Source organism: Lipophrys pholis, assembly GCF_963383615.2.
Source record: "Lipophrys pholis genome assembly, chromosome: 13".
NCBI lineage: Eukaryota > Metazoa > Chordata > Actinopteri > Blenniiformes > Blenniidae > Lipophrys > Lipophrys pholis.
This window is the reverse complement of record NC_137632.1, coordinates 6,557,647-6,574,463: the sequence shown is the minus strand read 5'-3', so window position 1 is coordinate 6,574,463 and position 16,817 is coordinate 6,557,647. Positions and strand designations below refer to the sequence as shown.

Below are 16,817 nucleotides of genomic sequence, written 5' to 3'. Positions count from 1 at the left end.
TTCCATATACTGCAATGCTCCCAAACTACCACAGGGTGGCGGTGTAGGAAAGAAATTGATCCATACGGGGAGATAAAAATCTTTTACTAAACTTTACTGTTTTGGAGCAAAACACTCAGCAGTACCAGTGTTTTCCTCTCTTTACTTTAAGTTTAAGTCTGGAATAGATTCTGAATCACTGCCTGTTCTTGCTTATTCCTCTGTGAGATTGCACCAGCGAGCAAAACAAACATTTAGTCACCTGAGGGTCTCACCTCAGGGGGCCCGTGGCAGGTCCCCGGACCTCATGTTGAGAACCCTCCTGCTGGAGTTTGGCACAGGTTGTTTTTTTTTTTCTCCCCCTCCTGCTGCTGAGGTGAGCTCAGGTTCACACAGAGAACTGGGAAGGTTGAAGGTGGCTCGTGCAGGCGGATCTCAGGTGTGTCGGACGGTGATGCGCCACTGTTACACCTCACCTCACCTTCATGCGCGGATGAAAAGAACAATAGGAGGCATTTTTGATGAGTGACTGTGCGACTTTTAGGTTCACCTGCAGTCTGTCCGCTTTGACGGGTTTTTTAGTTTGGTGAAGTGATCTCGGATTAATGTGACCGACTTGAGGAGTTGGACCATTAGGAACCGATCGGACGTTTGTGCGATGGAGTGGCGCGAGCAGTCCGCCGTCAGCTGCGATCAGGCTTACTTGGAGGCGCAGAGATGGATCGAGGTGAGTTCAAACTTCTTTTTTCTTTTCCAGTTTCTGTCACGGACTCACATACTAGTAATAACGCGCCAGGTGTCACGCAGGGTGAACAGACCTGTGACGCTTTTGTGACGGTTTACTGTTATATTTCAAGATCATTCAGGATTCATTTTCAGGAACCGGAGAAAACACGAGAGTCCATAAGAAAGGTGATGAGTTTTGTTTTAATTTAAATCTCTTCAAGTTCTCTATAGCCTGGAAGACAACACGAATTGAAGGCTCGTCACTTCAGGTCTCACCTTGAAATAAAAAACCTGTAAAGAAATAAAACAAATGGAAAATTACATTAAAAAATCCTTTGTCGTACCTTTTCCCTTCTATCTATCTATCTATCTATCTATCTATCTATCTATCTATCTATATCCATTATTGAATTTTTTGTAGTTACTTGTTACATTGCAGATATTGTACTCAAGTACACGTAAAAGTACTGGTGTTAAATACTCAAGCACAATGTAATCTTCTCAAAACATCAATTACTTTAATTGTTTTGTCAAAAGTGATCATTTGACTCCTTTTAAAGGCATATCTCTTTTTTTAAAGTTGCACTGTGTTAGTTTGTTTTTGATAGTTGTTGTTTTTTTTCTTGACTTGTTTGCTACAAGAATGCAGATAAAACTGCGTAAAAACATCCTGAGATTGTGGTAGAGGTGATTTTAAACATAGATTTTATGTTATACTTAAATATGAGTACAAATGCATTCTTGGAAAAAAAAAAACCCAAATCACCCAAAAATGCTATTGATTAGGTGTAATGTGAGTAATTCTTCCACGGGTGCAAGATACCACAAGAATGTAGATTGTACGACTGACACTAAAACAACAGTCATGTATTATGGCATATGGTCGACATGCTTGACAGACTCTGGAAAATATGGTTTCAGAAAGAGAGTTCTGGTGGAAAGAAAGCCTTTCTGGTTGCCATGATGTGTCCCTCTTCCTATGGCACGCAGCAAAATTTGAAGCAGCTTCCAACACACACAAAAAGCTCCACAAGTGGTCTGATTTCATTTCTAAAATGTCCTGTTATGTAAAGTTTCCATCCCACCCTGGTTCAAAGACTCTTTTTCTTTCAACTCACAAGTATGCAGAGTTGCTACCTGTTATTGTTCAATCCTCCTCCCTGTGGGGGGCCACGGAGCTACTGCATGACTGTAACTAAACAAATATTGTTCTAATTTCATGAGGGGTGAATCTGAATGCCTTCGATGTGACATCAGTGTCTCCCACACTCGCACACTGGCCCATTGTCGTAGCTTAGCTCATGTACTGGGGAGGGGGCTTGGTCTCAGCCAGGGGCCGGCAGATTAAGGAGAAGTGTGATGAAAGCTGAACAAACAGGTGACGGCAAAGGCCACAAAGCTGTTGTTTAATAATAGTATGTATGCGGAGGTTAGCGGGGAGGAAATACGAGAGCAATCGGAGGCCAAGTTCTGGCGTGAGGGGAACGGTTCCCCTTCAAAGAGAAAGTTTTGTGGCTATTGGATTCTGCCACTGAATGATTAACAAGCTGCTTGGCTTCACGGCACTTTAAACAGAGGCATGTGTTCGTGGCGAGGTCGGTGGTGTTGTTAAAAACTGGACTAAATGGTCTGGAGCCCATCACATGGACACATTCCTGCATTAGCTGCCATGGCTGTGAACATAGCCCCCTCAGAGCTGGAGGCTGTCAGCACGGGGCGCTGCGTCCGACAACCAGCCGGCCTGCTGGAAGAATAGAGCTCCTTGTTAATTGAACATAAAGGCCCCAAGTTATGACAATTACCAACGAATGGCAGTGTTTATGCAACTTGCCCATCAGAAGGTGGGGCGTGTGGCTTGCCATTAAGACAAACTGTTATGAAGAAGATCCTCACAATCAGAAAATATAATTAGAGCTTAAGTATATTTGATTTTGATTGGTCTGTTGTAGTGGTTATAACTGTGTCACTCCTGGTTTTGTTGGACGTATGGAAACAGTGTGAGCCACAACTTGACAGTCTCCTGCCATCGTCATCCAGTGGAGGGACAGAATGTAGTTTGCTCTGAGAGCCTGCACCAGGTTTCTGCTGGAGCTTCACTGTGGTCATTGGTCTGGTTGGAAGTCATGTCACTCCTCTGGCAACCTTCTGCTCTCGGATCCCAATCCACATTGTTATGCTCATCTATGGTGGCCTAGTGGACTTTGCTCTCGCTCATAGTGAGAATATCCCCAGTTTACGTCTTGGTTTCCTTCCACATTCCCCAAAACTACATGTAAGGTTATTTTCTGACTCGAAATCTGCCTGTAGTTGTAAATGTGAGTGTGTGTGGTTGTTTGTCTTTCTGTCTTCGCCCTGTGATGAACTGCCCCGTCCGCATGACTTCATCCAGGGGCAACTGGGATTCTGTCCTCGCTCCCTAAAGCTCCAACATGGTTAAAGCTGATATAGATACGTGGTAAAAACACAGGAAATGAACACTTTCTTTCAGAAGCTACAACAAAGGAAATATTTCAGTAAAATTATTGCAATAGAGCATCATCTTGTTTGTCCAGGCAGACATCATTTAACTGTAAACCCACTAAATTAGAGGTTAAAATAACAATAACAACAAAACAACATACGTGATTTTAAGTCCGGTTGGTAGTTTGAAGATTTTTAAACTTTTAGTTTTGATCAATATAAATTGAGGGAAGTGGAGGTTTTTGTGGTGATAGCAGCAGTTACAAAGCACAATATAGAGATTTAACATCATGTTGAGGAAGCTGTGTCATCAACAGAACCTAGAATGATTGGCTTTCCTTTTGAAATTCCTCAGTTAATAGTTTTCTTTATTAAAGTAAAGATCTGTCTTATTTCCTAAACAAACCTTTTGTTTTTCAATTTTAGAAAAATATACACACACATTCACGTTCACTCCTTCCGTCTCCTCTTGCCTATGTTTCCTTGCCACCACGTTGGCTCTCCTCCAACCAGCTTTCATGAATTTCCTTCCATGACTTGTGCTGTCGTATTGTTTGTGAAACCAGAAGCTGTGTGGCAGGGCAGATCATTAGTCACCTCACTGTCGCGCCACTCCAGATTTTCTGACTGTTTTGACAGAAAGCAATTAGAGGCTACATGCATTCAGACGTACTCACATGAAACAGGCTCTCTCACAAGGGGCCATTCACTCCCATTCACATCTTGACGTAGTTTTATTATTCTAATATGTTGGTGGTGTCGAACTAATGGCTTTTCACTCAGTCGTATATTTTTCTTGAGTCGAAAGCATGAAATATTTGGATAATATCCCAGTTGCCCTCTGGTGACCTGTGCCCATTTCCTCCTGTACAAAAAGAACAAAGAATTTCAGAAACAACAATTAGTGGCGGTTGAGGGAGGGGCTTCATCTCAACAAACCTTGAATACAGATTTGCCTCAGTGGGTTGCATGAATAAACAATAACAAGTAATAGACGCAGTAACTCCGAATGCTCCGCTGAGACTTGGTCTTGGTCACTCCAATAATAATAAGAATTAATTTCATGGGAGACTCACAATTCCTGTGTATCAAATAACAAAGTCAGAGATTTCTGCCTTTAACTGGGACCTAATTTGACCGTGTTGAGCTGCACATTCTTGAGGGGAGCGAAGGTGGGCTTCACGGGGAGGGGAGCTGGTTTTGAAATCTCACCTCCTTCTTTTTATAAATCTCCCTGTTAGATTAGAGCAGCACTGTGTTGTTGCAGATTAGACTTGTTAGCCCACATGGCAGGTTCAACAGACGAGGGAAGGCACAGCGGGCTGGATCTAAGAGCACTTAATGCCTCTAATGATGACGATAGAGAAGGAAAGTATTCTGTTACATCCAGATTAGTGCCCGTGTCTGAGCTCAGACAGATAATATCTTAACTGCTGCATTCATTCCTTTGTTTGCCTGATGTGACTTTGATAAGAAAGTGGGAATAAAAAACCCAAAAAAACAAAACGGTTATTGAAAGATAGAATCGTACTTTGTTTTCTGTTTCCTTCTGTTTTGTTTACATGCGTGTGAGTTCAAGCTGCTGTCCCCACATTGACAGAACAGTAGGGGTCAGGATTTCATCTGCCAACGGTGCCGGTCTGATCACTCTTAGCTGTAAAGCCTGTCTGGTGTGTGTGTGTGTGTGTGTGTGTGTGTGTGTGTGTGTGTGTGTGTGTGTGTGTGTGTGTGTGTGTGTGTGTGTGTGTGTGTGTGTGTGTGTGTGTGTGTGTGTGTGTGTGTGTGTGTGTGTGTGTGTGTGTGTGTGTGTGTGTGTGTGTCTGGTCATGTTTGTAATTTTGTCAATGAAAAAGGGAGCAGGCCTGGTTCTTAATGTGTTTTGTAAACAAGGCAAGAATTTGGCAACAATAGCTCGATCACAATACGCGGATCTGCAAAGCGTGACTGTGAATGAGTATTTGAGAAGTTTAGTTTTATTCAAAATTCTCAGCACGGTCTGATTCTCTTGAAATGATGGGTATTTGAGGACTGAGGCATCTCAGGTTACCCAGGCTGTGTACTGAGGTGTGACATGACTTGTTTGAAGATGATGATAGTGGCTCTTAATCAGTCTTTCCGATTGTTCTGGTTTCTCCCGGCCACCTCAGTTTGACCTGCTGTTACAGTTTCTGTCTCTTTTCCTTGGACAAAAGAAAATTTGAGTAAGTGGTCGAAACATGCCACGTCATATTATTTGGAATTGTGAGACCTGTTCAACTCGTTTAGCTGTCTGTGTGTGTGTGTGTGTGCGTGTGTGTGTGTGTGTGTGTGTGTGTGTGTGTGTGTGTGTGTGTGTGTGTGTTTTGGTTTCACCTACCTGCTAATGTAATGTACTTGTGCCGATGATGAAAAAGCTATGAAAGTTCAACTTTTACACATTTGTAACAATCTCACATCACGAGAGCTGGGTTGGAATCTTATTTGTGCGCTCAGGAATCATCCTCACTTTCATATTGTTTTTTTCTAATTCTGATAGGAAGGATGTACGAGCTTCAGCTACCAGGTGTACCTGACATTGTGACCATTGAATGTGAATTTTTCCTGTGACACTGATATTTGTTTCATGTTAGATGAATAAGTTAAACATGTGTTTATTCATGTGTCTGCCTCAGTGGCAAGTCGCAAAAGCTTCTATCCCAGGAGCCCGTTAAATTCCTTTCCTTTCAAAATCTTTTTATAATAGTTTCCACCAATGCCAGGTGGTTAAGATACATGTCACCTGTCACACCCTTAGGTTTGACAGAGTGATCCATCCACCCACCAGAATCTTACATTAAACCGTCTTCGCTCATGGCGGTTTATTAAAAGGTTGAAACTGACTGCAAGCAAGTGTGGATATTGTGTTTTCCTCTTTTCTTTTTCTAACACTCATTTATCTTCTGTGCAAATGGCACTTTCTTCTAAACGTCATACAAAATAAAACTATACATGGATGAACAGCCATTCTATAACTTCCTCTTTTGCAAAACATACAGCTTCCTGTGTGGTCATCCGTCTTCTCCAGAGCTTTATCCCTGTATAGGCAACAATGGGACCTACAGGAAATTTCAAATCACCAATCAACCTCAAATGCATGTTTTTGGACTTTAAGAGGAAAACTGATAAACTAAACACATAAACGTGGACTTGAATCAGGGAGGTTGTTGTTGTGAGGTGACGGTGCAAACCGCTGCTCCACTGACTGGATTTATTGACCTGAAATGTCCTATAAACTAACGGCAAAGAAAGACGTCATGAAACAAAGCCGCTGACTGATTGTGTAATAAATGACGAGTGTTTTGAAAGAATGTTGTCAAAAGTCATCCAAACACTGCATTATGGGAGTGTTTTTGAGCAAGTTGACATTAACATGAACACTCTTCCATCCTTGCACGAATGCCTAAAGATTACACTTTCTGTTGCACAGCCAAATCGAGATGAAAAACATGTTCTGAAAAAAAGAAGGGACATTTTGGACCGAAATAAGGGAACACTCTATTTTCCCCGGTAAGCATTTGTGTTGGATTTGGTGGCTCAGGTACCGATTGGCCGAATAGTTGCTGGAGAAATAAACAGAGGAGGTTACTCAGTTACGAAGTGAATTTGATCTCCAGTAACAAACATGCAGTCCAACTTGAAATAATGAGGGAAGATGGAGGAAATGTTTCTTTTGCGAAAAAACAATGTGGACATAAAAATGAACAGACAAACGTTGTGATTAAAATCAAGGGGGTTTAGTTTGTTTCCATTTGTCTGCTGTATATGTACACGTTTAAGTGTGTAAGGCTGCATGTCATGCATGCAGTGTGTGTGTGTGTGTGTGTGTGTGTGTGTGTGTGTGTGTGTGTGTGTGTGTGTGTGTGTGTGTGTGTGTGTGTGTGTGTGTGTTTGCCTACATAATGGCTCATGGTGTTTCAGCAGTGGTGGTTTGAGATCATGGGAAAGGCATGAGGCTGTAACGCAGCGCTGTGTTCCTCCAGATGCTCCCAGAGCCTTGCGGCTTTGGCAGTCTGGCTCCAGCGTAGTTCCAGCGCCGCTTTCCCGCTTCCCAGCAGCTTTTAGCATTTGAGTGAGTTGACCCGAGCCTTCTGAGAGTTCCTGAGGAATACCTGGAGAACGGTGCCCACCCCTGTCCCGCAGAGACAGAGTAGAACCAGGAACTCAGGAGGAAATACCTCTGACTTCCTCTGCTACTGTTCTCAACATCCTACCTTTCTTCTCAAGCCTCCCCGCCCCTCCTCGCACACAGCCCTCCCCACCTCTTCTCCTCACCCAACCCTTCTTGCCATTTTGCTCACTATTTCTGTATCACTGTATATTTTTTTTTTTCCAGGCAGTAACCAAGAAAACATTTGGGAGCAGCGACTTCCGATCAGAGCTGGAGAATGGCGTTCGGTTGTGTGAGTAAGTACTCTGCTTTTCTCTGGCACCTCTCTCAAGGCACTCATTCATAAGGAATCCCTCTGCGCTCCTTAGGGTCTGCACTGCCGCGTAAGTGTTACTGCTATTTCCCAGGCAGACCCCCTACCGGGTCACTGTTTGTTTGTCACATCAAGTGAGCCAGTGTTAAAAGACTGCACAATAGTGACTGTGTTATGTACTTATTAGATGTTTTCAGTGTGAGATCTGCCTCCTGTGGTCTTGTTTGAGGATATCCAATGCAATCTGCTCCTGGAGAAGTTGTGTTGTCTGTTTGACAGATGTTACAGATCTGTGGCTCGGGCAGAGTGCCATCCCTGCTTTAATGAAAGCTGTGAGGAGCAGTGTAGTGAATGGAAAACCTCCGGCTCAAACCACATCGGATACTCCGGGCACCCCTGCTTTCTGTTTAGCATCAGGAGTTGTGAGTTTGGGGAACATATTCATGTGAGCAAGAGCGGCATATGCATTGATTTACTTAAATGCCCCCTTATAAGAGTTTTGGATTTGCAGCTTTCCTCATGTCCGACGTGTGCATTTGTGAGTGTTTAGCATCGTGTCCATTTATGTGCATGTGGGCAACGGTGGTGGATGGACAGTGATGTGATTTGCATGAATCAGCAGGAAGCTGTAATTACCAGCAACCCATGCAGGAGCGATTGGTTCTGCTGATTGGAGCCTGACTCCACTGTTTGCTCAGTCTCAGACAACAACATAGACACTTTGATTCAGTGTTGAGCTGTGCGTGTTTTAACAGCACGGGGAAGAGGAAGACAGATTAAATCACCTTCACCTCGAAACACAGCCTTCACTCCCATTGTGTTTTGGTTATCACAGCTTCTTGCTCCAAAAGGAATGTTTATTGTCGGTCACACACATGATTATATCCTACTCAGCTTAAGTGTGTGTTATCATTAAGAAGTTCTATTGTTTCACTGCTGAGCGACTGACATGAACCCGAATGCCCCTCGCATACTTTCTTCACATCTATTGTCAGTCCATGCAAAGTATGAAACTGTCCCTTCCGCTCCCAGCCTGCAGGTCTGACAAATTATTTTACCTCAAGTCGAGTTTGCAGGGTGTGTAGAAAATAGCTGTCAATTGTAATAATTAAAAAAAATTTGTAAATGCAATTTGTGTGCAGTTTTAATGCAGCCAAACTAATAAGAATGGAATAAAAGGTAAGAATTGAGTTGATTACAAGTCTGACATATAACGATTATTATACTCTTCTCATGCCTTTGACCTCTCCAGCTTTTCAGATACGAAATGTGCTGATTCATACCGTTTCAACAGTTGCATGAGTTGTGACTTTTGAGACCTTTTATTGACTGCACCTTCTTTCAACATTTTCAGGAAATAATCAGCTGATTATTTCATAATTGAAAGAAAACTTACTTCCTGCTCCTTTGAAAGTATTGTGCTTCACATATATTGTGTATATTGTGCAATTTTAATTGTGAAAGAAAGACTTCTAATTGTCCAAAGCAGCTTTGAACAACCTTCAAAAAATTTTTTTTTAACTCTCGAGAATAAATGATGTTTCTTGTCATCATTGAATCTCTCTGGCACAGTGTTATCAAACTAATATTGCTTAAATTTATCAATGAAAAACTTTACTTTGATTCAGTGTTTCCACTTAGACTGTGAGTCGGCATCAAAACCCTCTGAAGTACGTTAATAAATCTCGGCTGTCTGGTATCTAAATCCATCACTGGTTGTCTGAGTTGAGATGTGCTTTTTCAGGGTTTGTTTGGGGTCGTTACAGTAGTAGAGGGTGTGTTTCAGGAGCAGAGGGCTTGTTTACATCATTGTGCAGCACTGGCGATTGACTTAACTGAGTCCAGGTGGCCGCCATTAAATAAAGTCGTAAACACTGAGACTGAGCAACATGTTGTGTTCATGCCTTCATGCTGGACCCGTCCAGCCAATGACCAAGACGTTTCACTTACCTGCTGCCTTCCACTCCTCTCATCACAGTCTGATCAACAAGATCAAGCCGGGTCTTATCAAGAGGGTTAACAGGCTGCCCACACCGATTGCTGGACTGGTAAGTCTCTTGTTCTTTGTTTTCTTATTCTGTTGAGTGAATGTAACCGCTCATCCTGGTTTTTATTCCGTGTAGTTTTGTCTCTCTGTGACGCCATTCCTCTCGTGTTTTGGTGATGTCTTCTGTCTGAGTGTGTCTGAGATGTTTAAAGGAGCATGTTGATGTGCGGCCGACAGCGGCAGCCGAGCTGACTGGTGACAGCTCTGATACTTGGAAAGTCTTTGCCTCAGTGGCTTGTCACTCCACATTTTTATCCTCACTAATTAGTTCAGTGAACGAGGAGCTGCTTGAAAGGCCTTTATTGCTTCCTAAAAATGACATCTGCCCTGCTTGAGGCTTCGCTCAATCAAACCCATTGACTCAAAAAAACAACATAGTCAAATGGTGGATTTTTGGTTGATGTAATGCCAAGTGATTAAATCCGTGTTTTTTCATTACAACACCTCCGATTGAAACATCCTTCCTTTGAGGCCACAGTGGCTCAGTCGACAAAGTTTTGGGAGTGTCTGGAAACCGATCCTTGGAAAGTAGAGGTTTGGTGAAGAACCTACCTTAAACCCATCCCTCATCACGGCTCCGGTTTTGTGGGAGTAATTGAGCCCATCTGTCTGGAGGAATTACAGAGAGCCCCGACTCTAACCCAAGCAGTGGGACTGCATGTCTGTCAGTGTGGGCTCCTTATTACTCATCTTGTTTTGTAAAACAATGGGACGCTCAACGGAGAATAGACCGAACACAAACATACATTTGCAATGGCAAAGTCGTGCAGATGGACTTCAGTAACGTTGCACATTATCACTGCTTCAGCCACATTCACCCGTTTCACACACACACTCCCACGACAGCGGTGGCCATGCAAAGTGCTGGGAATCTATCGGGATGAACTTGGAGTTCAAAACATGAGCCACCAACATACTGAGCCACATGCGTCATGATATATGTCCTCCAACTTTAATCACATTTCCTGCCAGTTTGTTTTGGACGGAGCAGAATTGGCTGGCACCTGCTGAGGTAATGAGTATCTCTGCCATCGGTAGCACTTGTGTGGTATTTCTGAGACTTGGACGCAGACCTGAAACCTCCTGATCATAAATTTTCACAAAATTGTTAAAAGGCTCCTGTTGGCCTGAGGCTGTTACTTACTGCCAACCACATGGAGAAAAGTGGAGGGCTCCAAACAAACGTTACTCACTCTCACTGTGCTGTGAGAAAAGCTTTTCCCTCGAACATGTGAAGCAGTCTCGCCCTGGACTCTAAACCCTCCGTGTCGTCAGCCATAGTCATTATCGTGACAAGCATGTGCTGGGACTGAGGTACGTTGAACTGCGTTTCAAAATGTTGATTAAGGTTTGTAGCTGAAGTATGACTTTAATCACTGCTCTGCGCACACGCCTCATTAACACTCGGATACGAACATTTTCTACCGTTTCAGTCATAAGTGTTTTTTTGCTATCTTAAAGGTTTTCAGGGCTCTAAATCGATACCAGCCTCCAGCTCTGGCAGGGTGAAAACCTTGGAAGGAACGAAGGGGGGAAAAAAAACGTAAATCTCTGGTTTTGTGGAATATTTAGCAACATTGGCTTTGGAGCCAGGCCTTTTCCTCGGTTTTGCTCGCGTCCAAGAGAATGTTTCACATGTCAGCACAGCTCCCTGCCAGCTGCAGGACTCGCTGGGAGCTGTGGGTTTGGGCCACAGGACCTGAGTTTCAGGCCCGGTTCTTGGTTTCCTGGTTGTTGCCGCTGCTGGTTTAGCGAGGAAGAAGTCGTGCGGTTGGACAGCGAGCTGCATGGGTCCACCTGGATTTGAGACTCACTGGGGTGAAACCACATCGAGCGGGTTAAAGATGACTCCATCAGCCTCTGCCCACTATAAATACATCGTAATTGACGTGGTGTTAGATGTCCCTGCATACACAAAGTGTTTGGTGAGTCGACATTGAAAGGGGAGGAGATAAACAGACAGCCGCATTGGCCCAGAGGGTGTCTTTACTCATTGAAGTGTCTGCTTAATCATCTGTGCACAGGCATACATTTCACCATGTCTTGTTACAGTTTGTTATTCGGGCGCTTGTTATAACTGGATCAGACTTTATCGGGCCAGTTTGAGGAAAGGCAGAGTTTCAACTATTCCATCTTTTCTCAGTTTATTGTTACGAGTTTCAAAAAAAAAATTGTAGCCTGATATTTTAACCATAGCTTTCCTTTTAGTTTGAGGCACAGGCAGGGGTCACTTGAGGGTAATTGTAGAGTGCCTATCTTAGACTGCAGTGAACGAAACACACTGACCAAAATGTGACCATTTGGGAAGGAGATCCTTTTTATACCATATCAGACACATTAAGCAACAAGTCTTCATGTGTTCTCGGTGTGAAGTGCTTAAATCGGGGACCTCGAGTCTGCCTGAGAGGATTAGAGGCTGCTGGATGGGTACAGCATATTTAGCAGGATTATGTGCAGGCACAAGTCAGCATAACATTCCTCCAACATCATTATCTCTGCATGTTCTGGGACTCAGTGGTAAGGGTGGGTGGGTTGGGGGATTTCAGTTTGCTCATAATACCCTTGCAGTTGAGTTAAATTCATGCCTCATGATGGCGGTTACCTTTTAATACATTCTTTGATATCACCATCCTGAGCCTAACGCCTATATCTTATAGTTAATATATTGAATTGGGTTTTTATGCTCATCCTGCACCGTTTTAATCGAACACAAAAAGCCTCTTTAATTATATATTTGAAATTTGTGAAGATAATTATACGGCTTATTGACTTCTTTTTTTTTTTAGAAATAGTGTTTTCACCCTTTTGTGTTGTTAAAGATAATATCAAGACTTACTCTTCCGTAACATTTTTAAATTCACTTTAAATAAACATCCATGCATGCCATCAGAGACAATATAATCTCCTGGAAGGTGCAAAATGACAGTACTTAACAACTCATAGTTGAGAAAAGAAAAAAAAATCTTGGGATGGAGTTCTCTCTGCATGTCTTACACAATCCACTTTCTGCTTTCGCAATACAGCAATTTCATGGTAATAGTGTTTTGTAAGTATTTGTTATTTTTAGAAACATGTATTCTGTAATTTGTATAACTTTATAACAGCAAATGTACGTGTGGGAATTACCACACACACACACACACACACACACACACACACACACACACACACACACACACATATATATATATATATATATATATATATATAGAGAGAGAATTTTTTTGGAGAAAGGGTTAAATTAACATAATAATTTCATAAACCAAACTTCAGTTCAGTGAAGCATGCTGATGGCTCATTGTTCTGATTTTTGTGTTGCAGGATTGAGTATTTTGCATTGAAAACAAAGTAAATATGCTTTGGCAAACTTTTTTTTTTTAAATCTCACTGGATATGTCATTATCATCTTAACATTATTTTAATGAAGACAAAAAAAAAAAAAGAAACGCAGTCCAACCAACATTATGCGTCGTTTATTCATTGAAATTAAATTCCAAAAATATGATTGAAATGTTCCAGACATTATTATTTATTTTCAGTCATTGCACTGAAATGTGAATGCTGTTTCTCCTGTTTTGTTAGTTCGCAAAATAAGCAAGGTGTCATGTAATCACTCTGTGACTTTGTACACGCTGTACTCACTGCATGACAGCTTTAAATTTAGTCTCACTGAGAAGTGCATGAGAACCACGAGACAAGGAAAATTAATTCCAGGGATAAAAGCTATTCGCTGTTTAAGAAAGTTAACACTAATCCTATTTATTATTGAAATGAAGAATAACGTCACGTATTTGATTCCCAACAAGGGGTAGAATAACGTGATGTTACTTAATCAATGAATCATCTGATGTTTATGTATTTAGCAGCATTTAGACTGTAAAGTTAAACTAAAAGCACATTAGAAGTGATTGTCAAAAATGTAAAAAGGAACAATATTTACATACATACTACATGAGGAGTGACACCATAATCCCAAACAGTGAAGGTGGGACTGATCCATGGCACTAAGGGGGCCACAGTGCCGGACAGAGTCCAGTCAAGTGCCGCTAAGGGACAAGCAAAGCTGTTAGCTGTTAGGATGGCTGCATGAAAAGGTCAGCGCTCTCCTACCGTTTGCTAATAACCATGTTTGCGATTTAAATTTAGAACCAGCAACCCCTAATTATTTCCGCCCATGTTGAAACCATGTGTGATGACATGAAAACCCTCTTAAGCGGGGCTGTCCCAACGGGAAGTACAGACTTACGAACGAGACAGTTTGGATTAAGACGGGGGGGAAGCCATAACACCGGAAAAGAAATGTTGATTTTGTGGTCGGAGAGTTGTGTGAAACTCATGAGGTTTGTGTATATTTGGAGAGCAAAATGAATTTCTTGTTGTCTTGCGTTACAATTCGCACATCTGTGCAAATGATGTGCTCATACATAAACTTCATGTCATGTGCACGACTGACTCGGTGTGGGAGGAGAAACTGGCCTTCCACTCCCAGGTCCTCTGGAAATGCTTCAGGGAAATATTTGTCAGTTTCTGTCACCCAACCTCTTGTTGCATAGCAACCGCGTCTCCAAAATACTCCACCACCCCGCGGATTCCACAGGTATTTCTCGAGTAAAGGGCTCGGCTGGGAGGGGAGGGGACAGTTTCAGGGTGTGTGAGTGTGTGTGTGTGTGTGTGTGTGTGTGTGTGTGTGTGTGTGTGTGTGTGTGTGTGTGTGTGTGTGTGTGTGTGTGTGTGTGTGTGTGTGTGTGTGTGTGTGTGTGTGTGTGTGTGTGTGTTTTGCACCCGCATGGCTGGTTGGGTGGGACCTCTGCAGGACTCTGATGTCATACTTCCTGGTTTGGTTTTGTCTCCACCCTAACCCGGCCCACAGGTAGAGTTGCTGCTGTCACTCAGCTCCTGTCAGGCAGCCTCCTCCCTCTTCACTTGCATGTGTGTGTGTGTGTGTGTGTGTGGGTGGGTGTGTATGTGTGTGTGCGTGTGTGTGTTATGCACCGGGTCACTTCTTATTTGCTACACACATGCTCCTCCCTGTCCTCGCCTGTTCCCTCTACTGATATGAACTTTGGAAGCAATCATTTGTAGGCTGTTTCCCCCAACAGAGAATTCTTGACTGATTAGTCTTGTGGTTCAGAAGGTTGGGCAGCCCTCATCTCTGCTTTGTTCTACATCCAGGACAACCTGAACGTCTTCCTCAAGGCCTGCGGGAAGCTCGGACTAAAGGAAGCGCAGCTCTTTGATCCTGGGGATCTTCAAGACTTGTCTTCGAGAGTTACAGTCAAGTAAGTCGTGACTTTGTGCGCCTTGTAAAACAAACACTTTGATATCCATCCGTCCCATTCGGTCTTGTAATCTGACACCAGCTCAAGGTTTTAGATTCATTCCAACTTCAAGGTGCTTCAGTTTCTGTGTACAGAAGTGATGAATGCTCCAAGGAAATGTCCACTCTTGACTGTGCTGTAGAGCGCATGTCGTCTCATGTGAGACATGATTCAAGCTGCCGTTATAAAAAGGTCAGAGCTATTTACAGTGTGCATGTATTCCTCTGTTGTTACACACAAGCTGAGGTGGAGTACTGTGTTTTTCCTTTGAGTATGATGTAACTGATGCAAATACAGTAGCTGCCTCACGAAGCTTAGCAAAGGGCGCGCAGCATGTCGGATTTAACTGAAAAATATGAGACAACGAATTTGGTTTTGGCACCGAGCAAAACGCCTCTCATACAATATGAGTCAACAAAGAAATATTGTACATAGATTGTGCTGACTGCTGACGGGACAGGTTGCTTATTCTCAATTATCGAATGTGGTATGATGACAAAAACTCCCAGTGTAATTTGACCCGGACTTTGTGATTAAATTATGTCGTTCAGGCTTTAAACAGATGTTTGTACTACTTTGCGAGTTAATTTGAAAAGCGTGCGGTATGTTGAACAACCTGTTCACTTTTTTTTTTTTTTTTTTTTTACACAGGCAGGTGCGCCTGTATGAGCGAGCGAAACGGAGCTCACTGTACAGTCCATCCGCTGCGACACACTCCCTGTGCTGTGCCAGCACAAAGAAAGAAAAATGCTTTAGCAGCGATACCTGCAGCTTGAATCTGAGGTGGATTAGTTAACAGGAAATACTTTAGTTCGGGCGAAACATAAGCCGACGACATTTTAAGGTGTCGACCTAAAAAAGCTACGTACCTGTGATCCCCCTGTTCTTTGTGTCAACATCTGATATTGGCACCAAGTTGTGTAGTTTGGCTTAACTTTAGTCATAGTTTAAGACGCTGCTCCAATCCGTTGAGAATTTTTACCCTCAAAACTGGCAGGATTTTTAACCAAAACCGACAGTTCAGAAACCACATCACCTATATATGAAATGTCAAGTGAAAAAAAAATGACTTTAAATAAGCAAATCTGCCATTCATTCATGGAGACACACCCTCTTCCCTCTGAAAAACAAATGCAATTTTAAGGTAGGGCTCACTAAATGTCTCATTTAGAGTCATAGATATAAAGATATCTCCTTGTTGGCCTTTATTCCCTCTGTATTACCGGATATTTCCCCTCCTGCAAAACCTATTCCCATGATCCTGCGGGTGAAGGATTTGTTTCTATATGGCTGCAACCAAAAGAGAAAGGATACTCATGGCAATGTTTCGACATAAAAAAGAAAAAAAAAAAAAAAAAGATATTACCCAACTCAAGTCCATTACATCCGTCTGACAGCGGGGGCCCGTTCGAGGTGATCCTGTTGTCCTATCTTTAGTGCAAAGGCTCATGTTGAGCAGCAGGATTGATTGGAATGGTATCAGGACGCATGGCAGAGGAGCTTTTTATAGTTAGTAGTCTTCTCCCAGCTCATAGGGTTAGGGTATGGGTTGTGGTCTATAAAGTCCACCTGTGTGTGTGCTTGTCTGAGTTTGGTTTGTTCTCCTGTTTATATTCGGATGTTTCAACGCAGGAGTCAGTTAATTCAAACGGTCTGTGTCTTCAGATGTTGCGGCTTCCCATCAACACACAGGTCAATAACTAAACCTGCCACACATATTGGACTTCGAAATCATCCCGGTAGATAGAATCAGTGTGTTTTATTTAGAGCAAGATTTGTCAGTACTGTACCATTAATTCAACGTAGATATCGTGTGTGAGGATTTGACTCGGTGGGCTTTGTTTTATT

At 42.6% G+C, this 16,817-nt stretch overlaps 1 protein-coding gene across 11 annotated transcripts in view; it reads left to right on the top strand.

Annotated features, from left to right (window-relative positions):
• The first annotated feature begins 369 nt into the window (after positions 1–369).
• lmo7a (LIM domain 7a) overlaps positions 370–16,817 on the top strand; it is a 49,720-nt gene continuing 33,272 nt past the window's right edge. For all 11 annotated transcript variants that reach the window (XM_080478618.1, XM_080478623.1, XM_080478617.1 and 8 more), the window contains exons 1-4: positions 370–706; positions 7,517–7,587; positions 9,583–9,652; positions 14,824–14,930. In XM_080478618.1, the coding sequence (XP_080334744.1) occupies positions 638–706; positions 7,517–7,587; positions 9,583–9,652; positions 14,824–14,930 (317 nt within the window). In that variant the 5' untranslated portion in view covers positions 370–637. The remainder of the gene's footprint in view (positions 707–7,516; positions 7,588–9,582; positions 9,653–14,823; positions 14,931–16,817) is intronic.